General features: G+C 38.9%; 2 protein-coding genes across 2 annotated transcripts in view; both read right to left on the bottom strand.

The window, feature by feature from the left end:
- Nucleotides 1-62: 62 nt before the first annotated feature.
- On the bottom strand, nucleotides 63-2,406 carry ucn3l (urocortin 3, like). Its single transcript, XM_079334889.1, has 2 exons — nucleotides 1,926-2,406; nucleotides 63-1,535 (listed from the first exon to the last, which is right to left on the bottom strand). The coding sequence occupies exon 2, from the start codon at nucleotides 1,517-1,519 to the stop codon at nucleotides 1,058-1,060; it is 462 nt and encodes a 153-aa protein (XP_079191015.1). The 5' UTR covers nucleotides 1,520-1,535; nucleotides 1,926-2,406; the 3' UTR covers nucleotides 63-1,057.
- A 2,570-nt stretch (nucleotides 2,407-4,976) lies between these two features.
- Nucleotides 4,977-19,419, bottom strand: part of col7a1l (collagen type VII alpha 1-like) — a 50,077-nt gene continuing 35,634 nt past the window's right edge. Inside the window, exons 73-108 of the mRNA XM_079334890.1 lie at nucleotides 18,915-18,959; nucleotides 18,394-18,468; nucleotides 17,970-18,026; nucleotides 17,613-17,717; nucleotides 17,248-17,295; nucleotides 17,070-17,120; nucleotides 15,790-15,843; nucleotides 15,653-15,706; nucleotides 15,498-15,542; nucleotides 14,923-15,405; nucleotides 14,773-14,808; nucleotides 13,640-13,666; nucleotides 13,466-13,525; nucleotides 12,950-13,075; nucleotides 12,716-12,787; nucleotides 12,512-12,547; nucleotides 12,367-12,426; nucleotides 12,126-12,170; nucleotides 11,997-12,032; nucleotides 11,490-11,525; nucleotides 11,299-11,355; nucleotides 10,970-11,041; nucleotides 10,750-10,821; nucleotides 10,617-10,652; nucleotides 10,452-10,532; nucleotides 10,299-10,352; nucleotides 10,082-10,135; nucleotides 9,933-9,995; nucleotides 9,772-9,834; nucleotides 9,519-9,635; nucleotides 8,662-8,739; nucleotides 8,169-8,222; nucleotides 8,002-8,050; nucleotides 6,973-7,203; nucleotides 6,200-6,271; nucleotides 4,977-5,398 (exon numbers count right to left, since the gene is read on the bottom strand). Coding sequence (XP_079191016.1) covers nucleotides 5,172-5,398; nucleotides 6,200-6,271; nucleotides 6,973-7,203; nucleotides 8,002-8,050; nucleotides 8,169-8,222; nucleotides 8,662-8,739; nucleotides 9,519-9,635; nucleotides 9,772-9,834; nucleotides 9,933-9,995; nucleotides 10,082-10,135; nucleotides 10,299-10,352; nucleotides 10,452-10,532; nucleotides 10,617-10,652; nucleotides 10,750-10,821; nucleotides 10,970-11,041; nucleotides 11,299-11,355; nucleotides 11,490-11,525; nucleotides 11,997-12,032; nucleotides 12,126-12,170; nucleotides 12,367-12,426; nucleotides 12,512-12,547; nucleotides 12,716-12,787; nucleotides 12,950-13,075; nucleotides 13,466-13,525; nucleotides 13,640-13,666; nucleotides 14,773-14,808; nucleotides 14,923-15,405; nucleotides 15,498-15,542; nucleotides 15,653-15,706; nucleotides 15,790-15,843; nucleotides 17,070-17,120; nucleotides 17,248-17,295; nucleotides 17,613-17,717; nucleotides 17,970-18,026; nucleotides 18,394-18,468; nucleotides 18,915-18,959 — 2,931 coding nt within the window. The 3' untranslated portion in view covers nucleotides 4,977-5,171. The remainder of the gene's footprint in view (nucleotides 5,399-6,199; nucleotides 6,272-6,972; nucleotides 7,204-8,001; nucleotides 8,051-8,168; nucleotides 8,223-8,661; nucleotides 8,740-9,518; nucleotides 9,636-9,771; nucleotides 9,835-9,932; nucleotides 9,996-10,081; nucleotides 10,136-10,298; nucleotides 10,353-10,451; nucleotides 10,533-10,616; nucleotides 10,653-10,749; nucleotides 10,822-10,969; nucleotides 11,042-11,298; nucleotides 11,356-11,489; nucleotides 11,526-11,996; nucleotides 12,033-12,125; nucleotides 12,171-12,366; nucleotides 12,427-12,511; nucleotides 12,548-12,715; nucleotides 12,788-12,949; nucleotides 13,076-13,465; nucleotides 13,526-13,639; nucleotides 13,667-14,772; nucleotides 14,809-14,922; nucleotides 15,406-15,497; nucleotides 15,543-15,652; nucleotides 15,707-15,789; nucleotides 15,844-17,069; nucleotides 17,121-17,247; nucleotides 17,296-17,612; nucleotides 17,718-17,969; nucleotides 18,027-18,393; nucleotides 18,469-18,914; nucleotides 18,960-19,419) is intronic.

Genomic DNA, 19,419 nt, shown 5'->3' with positions numbered 1-19,419 from the left:
TAAATGCATGTTTCACAGGTCCTATTAAAATGATGTGAAATAAAAAGGACAGGGTTTTTTTTGTTACTTCTGCTTTATTTGAGGAAAAATAATCCTTTATTTGGAGTATAAAAATAACAGACATCTGATGAACAATTACTATCCCATGCATTATAGCCTTTTACTGTATGTTATGGTCTCCCTGTGTTTCTGCCACTCTGGATGTTTCCCAATCAAATCTGGAATCTCTCCCGATTGAACTTAAAAACAGAAAACTCATTTAATCAATAACTCAGTAAAGCACCAAAGAGGAAATAACTTCATGACAATGCAACAGAGAATAATAAAATAGTGTAGTTCATTGGTCTTTTGCTAAGGATGTGAGAATTAACAATCACAGCTGCTCTTTTCTTCTTGTTTGGTCCAAGATTTGAAATCTGAAGACTTTGGAGCAAACAAGGGACATTGCAAATAAATTTCACTTCAAAGAATATAGAAAAAGACTTTACTGAGTGCAGTCCATTTTAATGCAACTCATGTCTCATCTTGGAAGTAACATTTTCTAAATCCACTAGTCTTTTAATGTCACTTGCTTCCAGAGCTGGTTTTCTCATGTTTCCTTGCCTCAAATAAACAACTGTTCTCATAAAATATCTGCATCCTTAAAACATTTGACCCTCTTCTGTCTTGATTTAAGATGGTGCTCCAAAATTTTGAGTGCATAAAAAGAACAAATGGATTATTCTCACTACTCCTTATTAAACCTGAAACCATCATTTAAATAAAACTTTAATGGTGGATTTAAGCCTGAGTGACATACTAAATGTGACAGTCTTGTCTGCTTATAGTTTTACAAGGTTACATATTTACCTCATCATCATTGGTGAAAAACAGGTAATACAGTATTAGACTTTGATTATCATGACTTCCACATGAGAGCGAGTGAATTATACGAACTAATAACACTCTTACCCTGCGAAAACAAACCAAAAGCATTACTTTCAAGCGAATAAAAAGTAACGAGGCCAACACTGGTCATGGCTGTCTGTTAAATCTGAGTTGTCCTTTATCAGTTTGATCACTTTCTCCGTCCGATCTGAGCCAGAAGACGCGCGTTCTCCGCTGCTTTTGCGCGCAGGTTTTTGGCTTTGGCCACGTCAAAAAGCACGTTCATGATGTTGGTGGGGACGTCCAGGGACAGGGTCAGCCTGCTTCTCCGGTCACCCTTGCTGCTGTTTCGTAGCATCTGCCCTCTGAGTTTGGTCCTGCTCATGAAGCGGTAGTTTGCAGGGCTTGAAGTCCTTTTTTCCCGACTGGACTCCAAAGATGAAGAGGCGAGATAGTCCGCGGACTGCAACAGGGAACCCCAGTCGTCCATCGAGGAGAAACCGGGAGGTTCATCCTCGTCACCTCTGACACCGGGTGGCAGCTGGTCGTCGCACAGGAGGTCTGATCGGGTTTGGTAGAGGCGGAGGCACAGACTTGAGGTCGGTGTGCACAGGACCGAGAGCAGCAGGAGGGTCTTCAGGGAGGACAGCATGCTGTGTCCTCTGGGACTTAACGCAAGGGAAAAGGGAGAAGGATGACAAATCAGGCTACATCACTTTACAACCATTTAGTGCACCAGTAAGTGACAAAAATTGGGTCGTAATAAAGAAAGGAAAAAAAATCAAAATAATTTAAAGAAAGGTTTAATCAGTCTTAATCGAATGCCAACAGAGCTACATAAATTGCAGTGCATTTTATTTACGCTGACATCAAACAAATGGGAACATCTTACCAGAATGTTTCGGAGGTCTAAAGTGTAGCTTTAATATTGAAACTCTCGAGAAAGTTGTGGTAGTATGAAAGCTTTAGCACAATACCACTGAATGTGTATTTATGATACTGTTTCAGTGGTTTAGATTCAAACACAAAACATTAACAATAATTCGCTCACAACTTACCTCTCAACTCCTAAAACAAAATCAAATGGGTTCAACCGACACGTATCTCTGCAAAGAATAAAAAAACAAGCCGCAGAGATCCTCACTTAAAATTGTGATGAGAAATCCTGATAAAGTGTGCGAAGGTCAGCAGCGCGCGCTGTCCCACCAGCAGAGTGTCTCGTGCGTCCATTCACGACGCATTCATTTAGTAGGAGCCCTCGAACCGCAGCACTACGCAAGCAACCACGTCATCCCCTGGACATTTCAGTATTTCTGCGAAGTATTTCGTTGATTTGTTGCAGTGATAGAGAGGGTTTTTTTAAATGGAAAAACTTGGTGAAGGCGACCATCAGGATCAGAGGCTGTAAAGAAAAACTCGCCTTCACCCAGCAGCCAATGGCTGTTATGTACGTTTTGCATGCAGTTTGTATTTAAGCTTCATGGGACTTCGTTTTAACTGAAGCATTTGATTAAAACTTTGCCAGCCAGCAAAGACATTTCAGACACGTGTTTGATTGATATGTCTTTGGAATTGTGTTTTCAGCACCACCGAGTGTTCCAACGGTCAGGACCATGGATAGCTCCGTGATGCAAAAAAACCCCCTTAACATTCACGTCTATGAGAAAAACAAACACTAGATAAATGAACCAGAGAAGTTTGGCGTATTAGAGAATGGTGCGAGTAGTTTTGACCCTTTAAACTTATTCATTATGCTACAATGCAAATAAAGACAAGAGAGAATCTTACAAAACAACTGTAATACATTTGTGTAACCATAGTGTGGGTCCAGCGTCTTAAACGATGCATGACACAGACATTATGTGCATTTGTGGCATGGAAAAAGTGGCAAAGTTCAATCAAATGATCTCTCTACCAACAAATCAAATCAGTGAACCGTGTTTGATAAAATGTTGCCCAGTATGCATGATTTGCATGCTGCACATATGGCTGTTTCATGTCAAAAGAAGATATGATATCTGACATCAGGAGAACATTGTGTTTTAATTAAAACTCTGAGTGTACATGTGACACACTGGAGCCACCTGCAGAGATGTACATTACCATGTCAAAAAGTTGAAAGCGAGATTAAGGAGGAGTGGATCAAAGGGTGCTGGGTCAAGCTCTAATGAGCAGCTCCATTGTAGGATTATATGAGTCCTCACAGCAGGAGTAATCATTGTCTGTGACACGCTGGGACATGAGATGTCCTCCCACTCCCAATACCTCTCTGCAATTGATCCCTGAAATGGAATAAATAGCTCCTCTTCGAATGTAATGAAAAAAATCTCACTTCACTGGATTATGTTGTTGACAGTCCCTTGAATGTGTCCTTCCCCATTAAGGCCTTTTCTCATCTTAGGTGTGAAGATGCACTGACCACACACACACACACACACACACACACACACACACACACACACACACACACACACACACACACACACACACACACACACACACACACACACACACACACACACACACACACACACACACACACACAGAAGAGAATCTGGCTTTAAAGTTTGATTTAAAGTTGTCAAGTTTTCTTCAAGCTTTATTTCCTCTCCATTTTCATACCACACAAAGATAAAAATGATCTGCGAAAGTTGGAAAACTTATTTTATTTCCTATATTTTTGTCCATATCCTGGCTTTTCTTCCCAGTTTAAAATGGGCGGGGCATAATTGGGAAAAGGTGATGTCATGTATTTTCATATTTACCACACTCACATTTATAATAAAGCACACTGGCTTCTGTTTTGGCATTTTAATGTAAAGAATGAACTCAAATTTACCATTTTGTCCATATTGTCCTTGTGTCTTATAAAGCAGATAAACATGATAAGGAAATACTTACAGGAGACCTGTGAATATTTTGATCACTAGCAGTGCTAGAGAGCAGTGTTTGATAATCAGTAAATAAAAATGTGTGAGAACTTTTGTGTATACATCTAATCTTTTACTTTGCATTTTCCTGCAAATAAACAAGTAACAAGAAAGGCATTGTAATTCATTCTTTAAGATGAGACTTATCCCCCAGTCAGAATTTGAAGAATATCTGCTCATAATCCATTTTAAAAATGTCAATCTTATTTAAAGTGTAATATCAGTTTCTTGAGTAAAATCATTTAACAATAACTACCTCAATTTTAATCACAAATAAACAGAATGCAGCAATAATGATAAAGCATGATACCTTTTTGCAGTGCTGCACCAGTCTTGGGTTTTGTCTTCTTGTATAAGCAGGGGGTGTGGTTGAATGAGGACAGCCTGTCACAGTAGACTGTTACCACATCGTGCAGATCTATAAAGAATCTTAGCATGTGGGAGTACATTACAGCGCTGAATCGTGACTTATATGATGAAACACTCTGAAGGCATAATGAGTAAAAAAAAAAAAAAAAAAGAAGAACCGCCCACCCTTAGGTGCAAGGAATTTCTGCATTAAAACTAAATATTTCTATTTGGTGGTATTGATTACATTAAAGAGAGCTGCTGTTACTGGTGAAGAAAGTGAATTTTGATTGAAATAATTTATATTCACACTCTACTTATAAAACCTACACTGCAGTATTCTTTTCAAAATAACAACCAATGATAACCTGAGGGTCCAAGATGTGTCATGTATTTTCTTGTGTCAAACTGCCAGAAAAAAAAGAACCCTGACAGCACGCTGCCTCCACACCGACAGCCACGCAGGAATCCCCTCTACTGCTGTGTTCGTCTGATAGAAAGGCCTCTAAAACCGTTCATGCCTTATCACATTCTCTGGGCCCTGTTGGCCCTCATCTGGCTCCCAGCCTGACCAATAACACCCCCCACCAGAGGGACATATGTAGCAGTGGAGGTGGCAGCAGGCAATCAGCCACCAGCTTCTTATTTTTCACACAGGCTGCAGGGGAATTCACAAAAATAAAATAAAAGTGACTAAGGGTTACAAAACAAAAACGCAGAGACAAGCACGACAGATATATGTGAAAAAGAGAAGCCAGATTTAATATTTCAGCAATATGAGTATTGTTCACTTTTGATACTCAGAGTTGAAGACATTTTTTTTAAAATTACAAGTTTTTAACTTTCACATCTTGACTTCCAACAAACTTAATAAAGGTGTAAAAATATATAAATAAATCCAATATAAAACACTAAACATGAACATTTTAAACACTTATGTACACAATGGTCTTGTTTGGAGCTGTTTGATTGAATGATGAACAGATTCCATTCACACTGAGATTTTCTCATTCTTCATCAGCTGTTTCAGTGAATATCTCCTCTGTGATCTGATAGGATCCCCCTAACACTCAAATCTTTCCCACACCAGCTCAGACACTCTTGTCTTGAGCCAAACCGGTTTCTGTTTCCCCCACAGCCCCCGAACACAAACGGCCTGCATTCTCCTGAGCGAGGGTGGAAGTACCAGAGCAGGACGTACTCTGAACAAGAGCCCTCAGACATCGGCTCCAGACAGCGGTCTGCTGCAGAAACTGCAGAAAAAGAGTTAATATGAAAAAGCTTAAATATATTTTACTGAATGATATTTTGACCGTTGAAATTCATGAAGATAAAGGTTGATTTAGTATGTTTAGGGAGTATGTTTAAGGTTGCACACTTTAACGACTTTAACCTTAGGCCAATGGAGGCAAATCGCTTCATAAATCTTTGATTAAGAGAGTGTAAGGACTTCACAAGACTTCAAAGTTTGTCTGACAATATTAACAACACAGAAGAGAACCTGCTGCACTACTGAGACACATTTGTTTGTACATTTTCTCTTTCATAAAAAGAGCTTACAGGAATAACAAAGCTAGAGTATAGATCTAATGACATGTTGTATTCAGTTGTCATTCAGTCTGTGAGATATCTAAAAACACAAACAAGTACATCATGTAGCTTGCTTTTGGATTACATACACTATTTGATCATCTGCAGCACGGCAAAGTTCACTTTTAACACTTCTAAAATAAAGCCAGATCTTTTCATTTTGCGAGAAAGTAAGTATTTTTCTTCCTGACAAGAAACAGCATTTTCAGCAGTTTTTGTATTTCTAGAGGAAGACAACAGTCAAAGTTCCTATTACATTCTTCACTGTATAATTGTATTAAATTGTCTCTTGAAAACTAGCACAGGCTGTCAAACAATCATGGATTAACGTTTAGTCTTATCCTTCTCTCCTTCCTTGGGATTTTAACTGAGACATGACTCACATATTATAAAAGTACAACAAGAGATCATGAAAGAGGGGAGGCTGAAAGATAAGAAGAGTTTCACTTTTCTTGGCCACTCACCAGCAGTGTTTGTTCCAAATACCCGTCTTTTCCTCCTCTGTCCCCACTGGGCAGCATCTCCCCCTAAAGAATCTGAATAATTCAAACCATATCAACGAGAAGTTTACAGATATTATGAACACTGTGTGAGCTATATAAGACACTCTTATGTCTAACTGATTGTGACTTATGAATAAACATGCTGACATTGACTATGGGCAATGACAGTAGTGCTGATTATATTTCTGGTTATGTTGATCATAAGCTTGAAGAACAATAAAAAGGGTTGTAAAGAACGTTTCTCTCCTTGGGGTTAATTCACTAATGAGCTTCATTTAATACGTGTGATGTCTCTGCGCATGTTCAACCATTGTTAACAATGTTTGAGTCCTAATGCTGATGATGACCTCATCAACAGCAGTTTTGCATTAAACGATGGTTCTCTCATTTAGTTTACCAGCGTGCATCAATAATAATTATATACGAAGAGGGTTTTTTTTTTTTAGTATAAAGGAAATTCTAATGTCATGTTTGTTTTATCTGAACACCCCCCACAGTTTATAATTCCAAAGTCCCTTCAACCTCCACACACGAGAAACTTTCAAAACACTGTAGCAGCTGCTACACATGAGTATGACATATGTAACCATTTAGCAGTAACACACAATTGGTCACACACTGTGATTTCCAACATACAAATATCTAGGGCATCTGTGAGTTTGACCTTCAGGCTTGGACAACAGCCCAACAGTACCTTGTGTCGTGTTGTGTACCACTGAAGTAATCATAATTACCAGTGCGGTTGGTTTTGGTCTCTTCTTCATCGAGGGTCACTGGGGCAGGACTTGTCATTCCTTCCACATTGTCCCCATATTCTTCCATTTCATCAACATCTTCTTCCATCCCTTCTTCAAGCAGGTCACGGTTTAGGGATATCGCCTCATCATCTGCTGCGCTTTTCGTTTCTGTCACTGAGTTGGTTCCGTCTGGATCCACAGATTTGACCATGAACTTGTATTCCAAACCTGAAATCACACACAAATGAGCTCCCCAAATTATGTTCTATCTTATTTTCTTGTACTTACTTATTTATTCTTGTACTTGAAGTCATCATACTTTGAAAACAATAGAAGGCTTAATGATTGCTAAAAAGTTTTAAAAAAAAGAAGAAATTCATTTGTGTGATTTCCTGAATTTTCAACAGCAACAAGACTGAAAACAATGCAAAAAACAAATCCAGTGGGGAATAAATGATGATATAACTAAAGAATGAAAAGCTTCTAATGAGAGCCTTAATGTTCTCTTTAAAGTGCCCATATCTAAAAGACAACTGTGCTTTCTACTGTGACATCTCTCAATGTCCTCTGTGAAACAGGCATACTGCAGACAGGTCAACAGAATACAGGATTATCCTTTCAGAAACCTCTAAGTATTGAATTGAACTCCTCATGAGACGTCCCACCTATTGGTAGTTTCGTGTTTGTGAATGGTTGTACTGTTGAGGGCACCATGGTGTGTGTTCCTCTGAGAGAACATAACAGATGGCACACACACACGGGTGCCTTGCCACTGCCACAGGAGACCTCAAACACACACACACACACACACACACACACACACACACACACACACACACACACACACACACACACACACACGTAATTTCACATAATATGTAGAACTATCTATTTTAGAGGCTCACGTTTTATAGCATAAATGTACAGAAAAGTACAAGCACCCATGGAGGGTCCATCATGTACAAGTGATTGTCATGACAACCCTATCCCACACACAAATACACACACTCATACAGCCAACCTTACCACACTTTTGTACCACCTCCTTGGTGACCAGCTCCTTCACTTCTTCAGCCTTGACACAAAGAAGGACAATGTTCAACGTCATTTTCTCATTGTGTGTACTAATAATATGTGTGTACATACATAATGTGATAATGCTTGATGTTTGTGTGTTAAACTGAGTAACATACTGAGAGTCCAGGTTCCCCCTTCTCCCCTTTTCCTCCTTCAATGCCCACTGTACCCTACAGTCAAAACACATATTACATTGTAATTATACACAGAGTAGAGGGGCTCAGTCCCAGCTGTGATAGGTCAAGAGGCGCCAGTCAATCACAGGGCCGACTTAAAAAAGACGGACCAACAGCCACACTCACATTCACACTTTTAGAGTCAATTTAGAGTCACCAGTTAATCTAACAAGCATGTCTTTATGTTTGTTAGATTAACAACAAGCCAGAGAGAACCAAGGCATGCACGAGGACAACATGCAAACTCAAACCAGTAACCTTCTCTCTGTGAGGCAACAGCGCTAACCATAACACCAGCGTGCAACCTAAATAGAGTTACATACAATAGATAAAAAGAAAAACTATTTGGTAACAGATGCTTGCTCAAAGAGGGTTAAGAGACTCTGTAAAGTATGCATTAATGAGAGGTGTGTCATGTTTGTGTGACTCTAACACTCGATCCTCTTAGTCCTGGAGTCCCGGGTGCTCCAGTCTGACAAGGCTTTGATCTGCCCCGTCTACCCCGCTCCCCCTGTGTGACACAGAAATCACAAAGCAACTCATCATGTGTGAAATGTCATCGCATAAAATCCTCCAGGATAACAAGGATAAATCCATAGCAGTATATTTGATCATTTACTGAAAGGGAGTATGAAAAACAGTTATTAGGGTTCATCCTTGGAATATCCTCATTAGAAGTTTCCAGCCTCTCTGTCAACACTGCAAGTCTGGTAATTGTGTCTGAAAAGAGCTAATTGAGTGGGATATTATTTTAAAACAGTAGACAGAAACAGATCCCGGTGTATGTGTGTATTTGTGTGTGTGTGTTGTGTGTGTTCAAGGCGTGTTTCAGCTGTACAAAGAACTCAGCCTGCCAGTCACAGACATGGTGATGACTGTAATCAAGTCACAATTTTAGTCATCCAACATTAGCTGGACTATTTTTAAATGAAAGAATTTTTTAAGACTATTTGATATATTTTATCCTCAGGAGAAATAAACTGAACATTTATGTACATTCTAGCTAGTGATTTAGCGCCATGGATAATTAGTTTTTACTTGTTTATAATTAAAGAACTTTCTTTATAGTGAATGCACCATTCAGTTAAAGGCAGTGTTAATATGGCTCGCTCTTTAATAACTATATGATACTAATGCAGGTGATTCAGACCTTAAACAAAAGACACAGTGGATTCATTGTAAAGTTAGCAGTTTTGTATTATCTTGAAAAAGTGAGATGATTCATCTTAGCCAATGTTTTTCTTCCATTTTTCAGTTAGCTTTTTTAAAATAAAAGTAAAGAAGAGGTACCTTAGTCCCTGGTTCTCCACGGGGTCCTGGTACTCCTGGAGGTCCCTCATCTCCATCCCTTCCTGGAATCCCCGCAGACCCCTTAAACCCTGGGAAACCTGCAAAACCTGCTGCACCCTGAATGAGCAAAAAAAGTGAGAAAGCAGAAACACACACCAACACACAATCTTTCTCAATTACTAAATAAAAAAACACAACAATACATCAACAACATGTGGAGGACGAGTCATGATAATTACACTGTTTAGCTTACTTTTTCTCCTTTCTCTCCCAGTTCACAATCAGCACCGTTGACACCTCCTGTTCCCTTATCACCCTAAATGCAAAACATGTAAGAAGAAAAGTGAGTCTGGGAATATGTGGGGCAAAGAAAAAGACTAATATGTTTACTAATGAATTATCTGTTTGTTTGACCTTGCGGCCTGTGAGTCCATTCAGTCCAGGTACACCAGGGGTGCCAGGTATCCCCATCTCTCCCTATTGCAAAAAAACATTTATATTATAGTTATATTGATTCTTGAAATTGTTCAACAACATAATAAATCCATTTCCAAGATACCTACTTTTTCACCATTTAGACCTGGACTCCCAATGCGTCCAGGTAAACCTCTGAAACCCTGAAACAGTAGGCAACACTATGAAGCATGACTGTTAAAGCAAAACAGCAATATCATACAAATAGACGACCTGCAACTTGAAACACAACCCAAAAGGATCATGTTTAAATTTAAAAAAAAAAATTATAACGGAAAAACTGTGGTAGATAAAAACGGCCTCTACCTTCTCCCCCTTTTCCCCCGTGTCTCCTGGTAAGCCTGGTTCTCCTGGATCCCCCTGAGGAAAAAGCAAACACACACATGCACAAAAACAAAGTTACACTGATGCTAAGGAAGTCAAGATAATTATGTGAGTGGATATTGCTTTTTAGCTTACCTGATTGCCCTTCTGGCCTTGCAGTCCTAAATCTCCTTTGTCTCCCTTGGTTCCATCCACGCCATGGTCCCCATTGCGACCCTTAAATCACACCAAGGGTATTCACGTTTGTGTTTATTCCCAAAGTAATGCACATTCACTGGATGTTTATAGATGTGGCTTTACCACCACTCCATTGAGTCCTGGCTCTCCTGGATCTCCCTGTAGGAAAAGATAATAACAGGTCATAAAGTAATACAAAAAAATGATGGAATAGTGAAACAGACTGAATGGTCTAATGTGGCCATAGTGTCCTTACCTTCTGGCCTACTGGTCCTCGTGCTCCAAATCGTCCCAATGCACCCTTAGTACCTGCATCACCTTTTACTCCCTTTTAAAAACAGTATCAATTAAATAGTTTCTTTAAAGTCCAAATGTGTAAATGAAGCATCTTGTTGTCTATCAGACTAAATAATGACTCATTTCACATCAGTGTCTTACAAAAAGTGTTTTAGAATGTAAAAAGAAGGATTTATGACCTTGAATCCAGGAGGACCGTCCTCGCCCTTCTCTCCTTTATCTCCATCAAAGCCTGGTGCACCGCGCTCACCCTGAAACCAAACATCTCATTCATTAACAGCTCTTCTTTTGTTTTTACTAAACGTGTTTTAAGAATTTAAAAAGTACAAAACGGCACAGTGGATATATAATAATAATAATATAATAATAATAATATTTAGTAACAAGTACTGCATTCTTATCTTTGTCTATTGAATATAACGTAGTTAGTGTATTACATACTTAAATTCCTCATCATTTCAAAATCTCGTTAAATAAATGACGTTAAATAGCTTCAAAATCATCTCACCCAGTCTCCTTTAGAGCCCTTAAAACCACGAGGTCCCTGAATTTGAAGCACACTGCCCTGTAGGAGAATCATTACGGAGATATTGAGCCATGATTCATGAATACTTTACAGAGATGTGTTTTATCGTATTGCTGACACACAGACTGCCAGTGAATTATTCTACATGTGAAGCCATGTTGTGATTTTTTTACCCTTTCTCCTCTGACTCCAGCTAAGCCCCGGTTGCCCTGCAGAAAAACATGCAAATGTCAGGTGTCAAAGAAGTACACTTATAACATTATAGCTCTTCTTCTTTGCTGCCAAAACAGGATCCCGAGAGCTCACATTAACTTTGATAAAGAGTACTGGCTCACAAGGTTTTCCTGAAATAATTTGCTCGCTTCTGACACAAGAGCCTACTCCAGAAAACACACATCCTTCCTCCTAACATCCTGGACCTGCTAACACTTCTTACACTTAATATTAGCATGACATCGAACCACATATGAACCCAATACTGTGTGAAGATGTCCAACTTCACCAGCATGTCCTGTGAAGTATTTATCTGGACCTCGAATTCAAGGAGTTTGAGCAACTTACATGTATTGTCTGCTGAAATAAGACACAGCGAAGCTTTAACATATCGTGAAAAGATGTTGTAATAATTAAAGGAACCCTCCTAAAATAATGTTTTAAAGTTAAAAAAAAAACATTATCACCTTTTCACCTTTGCTGCCACGTAAGCCTTTTGTACCCTGTAAAAAAGGTAAAAGTGGAGAACTTTCTTACAATGTAAAAGTTACATGACCACAAATTATCAAGTAGGTTAAGTTTGAAGATTTGCTTACTATATTTCCCAGAATTCCTTTATTGCCTGGAGGCCCCTTTTCACCCTGAGGAAAATTCCCCAACACACGAGTATTAGGCTTCATAATGCATGTCAAAAGTCTTGACAGGTACACAAGATAGATCATTTACTTTCACACAAACAGATGAATATGATAAATGTGTTTGAAATCAGGATTTTTCCCCAAACCAAACCTGGACTAATTGTGTTTAAAATGGATGTTTAAGCTCAACTGAACTCACTTTTCTTCCTGGGAAGCCGAACAACCCCCTTGTACCAGGCTCTCCAGGAATACTGTCCCCCTGATGGACACAAACAGACAAATTACTACAAAAGATGAAAAAGAAGCATTGTCCTCAATATATGACATCATACATGCAGTAATACCTTTTCTCCTTTTATACCTGGCTCACCAGTAGGACCCTTGTTTACAATGTGCAGTGAGAAAAGAAAATATCATTAACCATCATATTAGAAGCAATCAATAATATATCAAGACAATTGTCTTCAGTAGTTTTACTTTAAATAAAGTGATACTGAGAAAGTTGATGCTTCTAAATAGACCGCTCAGAGAGAAGGTGATTCTCTTACAAGACTTCCTGCTGCTCCTCGAGATCCAGGAGCTCCAGGCGTTCCATTCTTCCCCCTTTTACCACGTTCACCCTGCAACAAACAAAACATTTTATGTCTCTAATAAATCTCAACATGTTTACCTTCTTTCTCAGTCCATGCATAAAGTGTGTGTTCAAACTCTTCGTCTGTCTAAACTTTCCCATTTAAAAAGTGAGAAAATTAGAAACACCAAGCTGATAAGCAACGTAGTACCTCCCTGCCTGGCGCTCCCGGGTCTCCTTGCAGGCCCCTCAGACCTGGAGAGCCTTGGATGCCCGGGTTACCAAGGATACCCTGGATTCCTTGAGCACCTGGAGGCCCTGACTCACCTGGTTCTCCCTACAGAAGGTGAAGACGGAAGAACCCAGAGAGAAAGATGGAGACAAAACTACATGTTAAGAAGACAAACACATGGTGAAAGGTCACTTGATAACTGTAATGTTATGCTAGCCTTCTATCATTGATGATTACCGGTAATAGCTTTTCAAATTAAAGTCCTTCTTCGCTTTATCACTTTATGAACTAAAACATAATTAATCAATTATTAATTGAGTGAGTCTCTGAGTCAATTACATCCCCTAAATTAAAAGCACTGTGGGAGACAAAGTCAATCAAAGCTAAATTGATTGAAAGACCCTGAAGAGTAATTGATTTCGGAATGAAGTTATAACCGAGACCTTTTCACTTTATTTGATCTTTGCTCAAATTGGGGAAGGAGGTACATCTTACCTTCTGTCCTGGAGGACCAGCCTGACCTTCTGGACCTCTGTGGCCAATTCCTGGTTCTCCCTGAAACACAAATTAACAAACATTTGTTAATTTAATTGTAGATATGCAGGTCTAGATGTCACTCTAACTCTAAAACGAGAGAAGTGAAAGCGCATGAATAATACTAGTATTTACCTTTTGTCCCCTTTCTCCAATTTCACCCTGAAAAGAGAGCACACAAGTTAGAAAGCACACCTCAGCACAGCAAAATAAACCTACACAGAGGAATTCTAAATCTAAAAAGAACTTGTCACCATGTTCAACAAGGGGAATTATTAATGCTTGCTTTAATCTGTTGTCTCACAGAAATAGAGACGCTGGGACATCAAAGGCCTGGAGTCGACCAGCTCCAGGCCTTTGACAGGCGAGACAGCGCAGAAGTTCTGATGTCACTGACTGATGCAATGTGGGTAGGATGGGAGAGCGACGATGATATTTCTATAAAGCGATGGCAAATTTTATATGACGACTGTCAGCTTTCCTCTGTGATCTCAGGATGATGATAATGACACTTTAAATCAGTGGAACGATTTGGGTGAGTCAGCAAATCCTGACAAAGACAAGATGTTTCACTTTGCAAATACATAAAATGTTTTTTTTTCTCTCTGAGTTTCAAAATGTAATTAAAACTTTATGTTACTGAACAGCAAACAAAGTGGTTTGTTCCTGTTGAATTTATCCTGTATGAGTGTAATTTGTTCTTTCTGATCATTAAAAAATTCATCCTTCTGTCTTTTAATCAACAGTCATCAGTCAAATATCTCACTCATCAAGAATTCTGTCCATGCAGTCTGTTCCAGTCAGTTCAGTTATGCACCCAATTATGCATAACTGATGAGTTCATTATAATTTCACTCCTTTCAGTTTGTGCTGATATTAGTAGACATTATTATTTACACCACAATTGTTTTTGGTACTAGGCTGCTGTCGAAATGGACATTTTAAAATTGTGTGTGTTTGACTTACAGGTCTTTTGTCACTTTCAAATTGGCTGCATTTTTCAACACTGGAGGTTGCCACTTCGCTTTAAGTGACATATTGTGTTTGTGCATTTTGGGTGAACTGACACTTTAAGTCAGCATTGCCATTATATAAACTCTCTACTTTATGTTTTTTCAAATGGATTTAAGAGATGCTCAATATAGGATGTGAATGATTCCACTTAAGTCCTGTTATATTGGAGAACCCCAAATTCATCCGAGGAAGTGTAATAGTTAATGTGTCCCTGCGATAAATTGAGCTTTACCGTTTCAAGTATCTTTGGTTACCTTTTTTCCAGGTTGTCCATTCTCTCCCTGTTGTCCCTATTAGATAAAATACAGCAGTGACAACATTATATCTCTAAAATGTTAAACTCACAACAAAAGCTGACCATTTTCTAAGGAGGAGTGAATGGAGTTTTTACATTCTGCTCTTACCTTCAGGAAAAAATACTCTGGAGAATAAGGGTACCGTCCTCTATCCTCACCATAACCACCTTCACTTCCCCTCTCCATCTCCAGCCTCCTCTTCTCCCACTCCTCCCTCTCCCTCTCCAAGTCTCTCTCCCCCTCCTGCTCCGTCCTCTCCCTCTCTCTCTCTAGCTCCTCTCTCTCCCTCTCCATCTCCAACCTTTCCCTCTCTCTCTCCCTCTCCAGGTTCTCCTCCTCTCTATCCCTCTCTCGGTCCACATCCTCATCTGTCTCCCAGTCGTAGTCTCCACTCCTCTCCTCCTCCCAGTAGTCTGGATCTTCTTCTTTTTCAAACCCCTCCAGTCCTTTAACTGTAGTTGGTTCTTGGTCTCCAACTTGAGTTTCTATGTCCATCTCTTTTTCTGCATCACTGTACCGCTGGCTCCCCCTGTGTTGTTGCGTTTGACTGCTTGTACGTATATGGAGGTCAGGGGGTTCTTGCTTTTTTCTCTAGAAAAACAAATGTATTGTTGCACAAATGTATTCATTGAACAGCCAAACCATCTTATTGGATTCAAATGTTCTCTTGCTAGCTGACTTACATTCCAGTTACTGTAACCTTGAGCTCCAGATGACTGATGCTGAAACTGAAATAAAGAAACAAATGGTAGATAAAGAAAGACTATAGCCTTTTGTTGACATGTTTGCTTATAATGGAGACAAATAAGTCTTTTTGTTTGAAAAAAAAAATATATACTTTTAAGGCCTCTTTGAAGCGATTTCTTCCACCCGAGGCACCTGGCATGAACACCTGCGGTATAAAAAAAGTAAATACCTCGGCCCTTTTGTTTAAACTATGTATTATCAAACTGTCCCCTACAAGGTGAAACTTACCATTGAATCCGGCCAGTCAGCACTTTTCCTAACCCTGATTTGGGGTTGAAGAACCTGTCAAGCCCCCGAAAACGGTGTAAATGTAATGTTCCTTGTCAAACAGCTGAAGCAATGCGATACATTTATAACGCACGAGGTGAACCATGTAAGAAAGGAAGACACAGACTTGCCTATAAAATTGTTGAAGCAGTTTTACTCAGAGATACATGCACCAAGAGATTAAAATTAGACAGACAGTGTAACAAAAAAGGATTATTTCACCAGTGTAAAGAATGTTTGAGATGGCAAGAAATGTGCTAAATGTACAATAACAATCTGAATAGTCTTGTGATTCAAAGGTTTGCTGAGAGAAGAAAACAATTTTTTTTCCCATGGTTCAATAAATAAAATACCAGTCAGAGATTGACTAAGAAATAATGTGCCAAAAGTGTTGCACATTTTAAAGAAGGGTTGTAACAGAAAATGTGTCTAAATAAATAAATTGGATTGTAGACAGACTAAAGTTAAGGTTACATTAAACATAATGTAGAATGAACTGAAGAGCTCCAGCTATAAAAAGCCCTCAAAAAACAAATGAAGATTTGGGTGGAAAACATCGTCCCTTTGTGAAAAGAAGTCCTTCCTCATGAAACGTTCAGGGTCAGGTTCAGGGCTCCTCACCAGCAAAACAGTTCACAGTGCTTTCCGTGTGTTGTGTGTTTTCTTATGAATTCTTTAACACTATACAGTCACAGTCTCTTGGGAATTAAGAAAGATCCTGTTTAAAAAAAAACAAACAAGCAGAGAGAGAAAGTATTAAAAGTAACTCTCTGGAATCATTTTCTTAGTAATAATAATAGTTTTCTCCTCAAGAGCGAGACTATAGGATGCTTTTTCAGCTCATTCCCATTCAGACAAGGCTTTCGAGAAAACAAAAAGCATGCTGTCCTGTCTCATGCTTTGGATTGTGAATCCAAACTCTTTGATGGCTTTTTACATTCCCCTTGTGTTCATGTTAGCCTCACACAAACATGTTTGCACTGGTGAAACTTTCACAGAAGACAGGAAGAAGAAACAAGTCCCAAAATACGATGCACAGTGCTTCTTTGTTATATAACTCAAAGCATGTTTTATTTCCAGAATACAGTATATAACGTCTCAAGCACTTGTGCATCAATTTCAAGACTTTCCTTTTAAGTGTCAATAAAGGAGAATGGCATTCCCAGGCATGCAAGGATACTCAGAAACATCCACTTAATTAAGATTCATGCTTGTAATATAAGTTGACGGTAAGATGCTACCTCGTCTGGTTCTTCTGTTGTGATGGGAGGTTTAGGTAGTGGCACTTTATCCTGCTCATCCAAATACAGGACAAATGAGATCAGAAGAAGGCAGTGGAAACACTTCACGAGTGAAGCAGTATCTTCAGTTCAAATCAATATACAACATTTACAGGGAGAGGCAGATGCTGCTCGCTACCTGTTCTATTTCATCGCTGGGTTGTGGATCTGCAGTTGTAAAAGTAACCTACAAGAGGAGAAAACAGGAAAATAAACCAATTCAATTTCTTCCAAAGCGTCATGTGTTTTTCTCAACCTCACACTGTCTTTTTGTTCAGCTCTGGGGTTTCTTTATTAATTATGAGTGTTTTAGGCAAGACTCTCTATGAAGTTATCAATTTTAATATAATTCTTCAAAATGTATGTATTTTGATCTCTTTGGCTATTTTCGTCAATATAATTGTCAAAAAATGATTGAACAAAATACTTTCCTTTAAATAAAATCAAACTGCTGAACAGAAAATTAATATTTTTTTAGTAATTTTATTTAGTAGCACATCCTACATTAGTTGCATCTGTTGCTCCGTTGGTTGAGGATGGCAGAGGGCGACTGGAGGTTACAGCCCGTGTTTCTAACTGGGCCGGACTGTTTGAGGGTAAAAGATCCTCCTACAAAGAGAAAAACACTTTGAATATGTGATTATTGTTCTGGTGCAGCACATTACTGAGCTCAGCTGTCCCTTCTCCCTTTCCATCAGAATGCAGTGTGATGAAATAAAAGAGATTTTATAAGAGACTGATTAATATTAACCTTCTTATCAGAAGGGGAAGTCCATCTGTTGGAACTTCAAGCTGCATACGGCAGAAACATGAAACATTTTGTTTTATAGAAACAATTTCAGCAGTTTCAAGCAAACTCACCTGTCTGCTGCCACTCCTCTCCTGAGAGACAGACAGGTCATCTAGATGAATTTCATCCTATTAAAGAAAAGAAAAAAAAATCCTTTGATAACATTTAAACGCTCACAACCTCCAGAAGTTCCAGTGAAAGATATGCAGAGAAGCTTGAGTGGGCATGTGATGACAAACTCATTTATTTCTAATAATTAATTCAGGTAGTGGGTGTGTCATTAATCAAACTCTCAGCAGAGTTTAGTGTGGGCACAGACAATTTACAATTGTGAATTTACAATCTCATTATGAGTTTGACGCGTCGGTTAACAAGAAGACACCAACAACGACAGCGCGCCAAATCCATAACAACCCCAATGCATCATCAACCATCACTTTAAATTGAAGTTTCCCACTGTTAGCGAATTTGTCATTTACTGCGACTGCTGCCCACCTCATATTCATAGCTGTATTCTTCTCCTTTTGAAAACTCCTCCTCCTCTTTGTCTTGCTTGTCCTCCTCATTTGTCTTTGAATTGAGAAGAAATGACAACAATTACAGGAGGACACTGGTACTGATCATTGTTAATCATTTGTGTCAATGGCTGGAAGACAGCAAAGCCAAGCGATGACAAGGCAACCCGTTAATCAAAAGTTCCAAACCTGTTATCATTATAATGAGAAGCACATGGAGACTAAGACGAATGCATGCTTTAAGTTGGACCAGCCACAACATGTATACAATAATTGGTTAATGATGTTTGTAATATCTAAAAAGGTTAGTTTATTAGGATCACTTCTGTTACACTTTAATACTACACCTCTTATTCCTGCACAGATATTGTCATGTTAGCTGAGGCCAGTGTTAGAGTGTGTTTTTTGGTTCTGCAGAGTGAGTTGGCTTGGTTAGTTGGTTTCTTTTGTTTTAGTTTAGGCAACATTGGTTTTAGTCGGACCCTCTTCAAGGACATTTACCAGGCGTTGTCTCTGCCTTTTATGTCGTCCTTTATTTCCTTTGCCCTGGTTAAGAAGTTCACAGTCGGAGAGAAAAAAAGATAAAGGTTTCTCATGCTTCAGATGTTCACGATCAAGTATGAAAACTACGAGTGGGTACTGTAAGTTAATGAGCAGATATTTAAGAGGGGAGTAAGTAGTTAAAGAATCTCAAAAAACAATGTAACACCTTCACATTAAGGGGTTTCAGATGACACTTAAGTGTTATAGTTATCAATCAGGTTTTCTTATTTGTTGTGGAGCACACAGGTAGGGTTGTATGTTTTTGCTCATTTATCTAAATCATAAATATTTGACATTATTGAAGACCATGGTTAGAGTCCATACAATGTTTTTAGATTCTCTCATTAGACTTTGTCATGTAATGTGCTGCTCTTTATGCACTTTAATGTCAGGTTATACATACAAGAAAGAGCTGTGTCTATAAATAACATTGTCTGGCCACAGTGACATCCTGCCCTCCAGA

Source organism: Symphodus melops (genome assembly GCF_947650265.1).
Source record: "Symphodus melops genome assembly, chromosome: 22".
NCBI lineage: Eukaryota > Metazoa > Chordata > Actinopteri > Labriformes > Labridae > Symphodus > Symphodus melops.
This window is presented reverse-complemented; position numbering and strand designations above follow the sequence as displayed.

Coding starts and splice junctions, on each gene's coding strand:
- ucn3l (XM_079334889.1), bottom strand. CDS start 1,519: ATGCTGTCCTCCCTGAAGACCCTCCTGCTGCTCTCGGTCCTGTGCACA.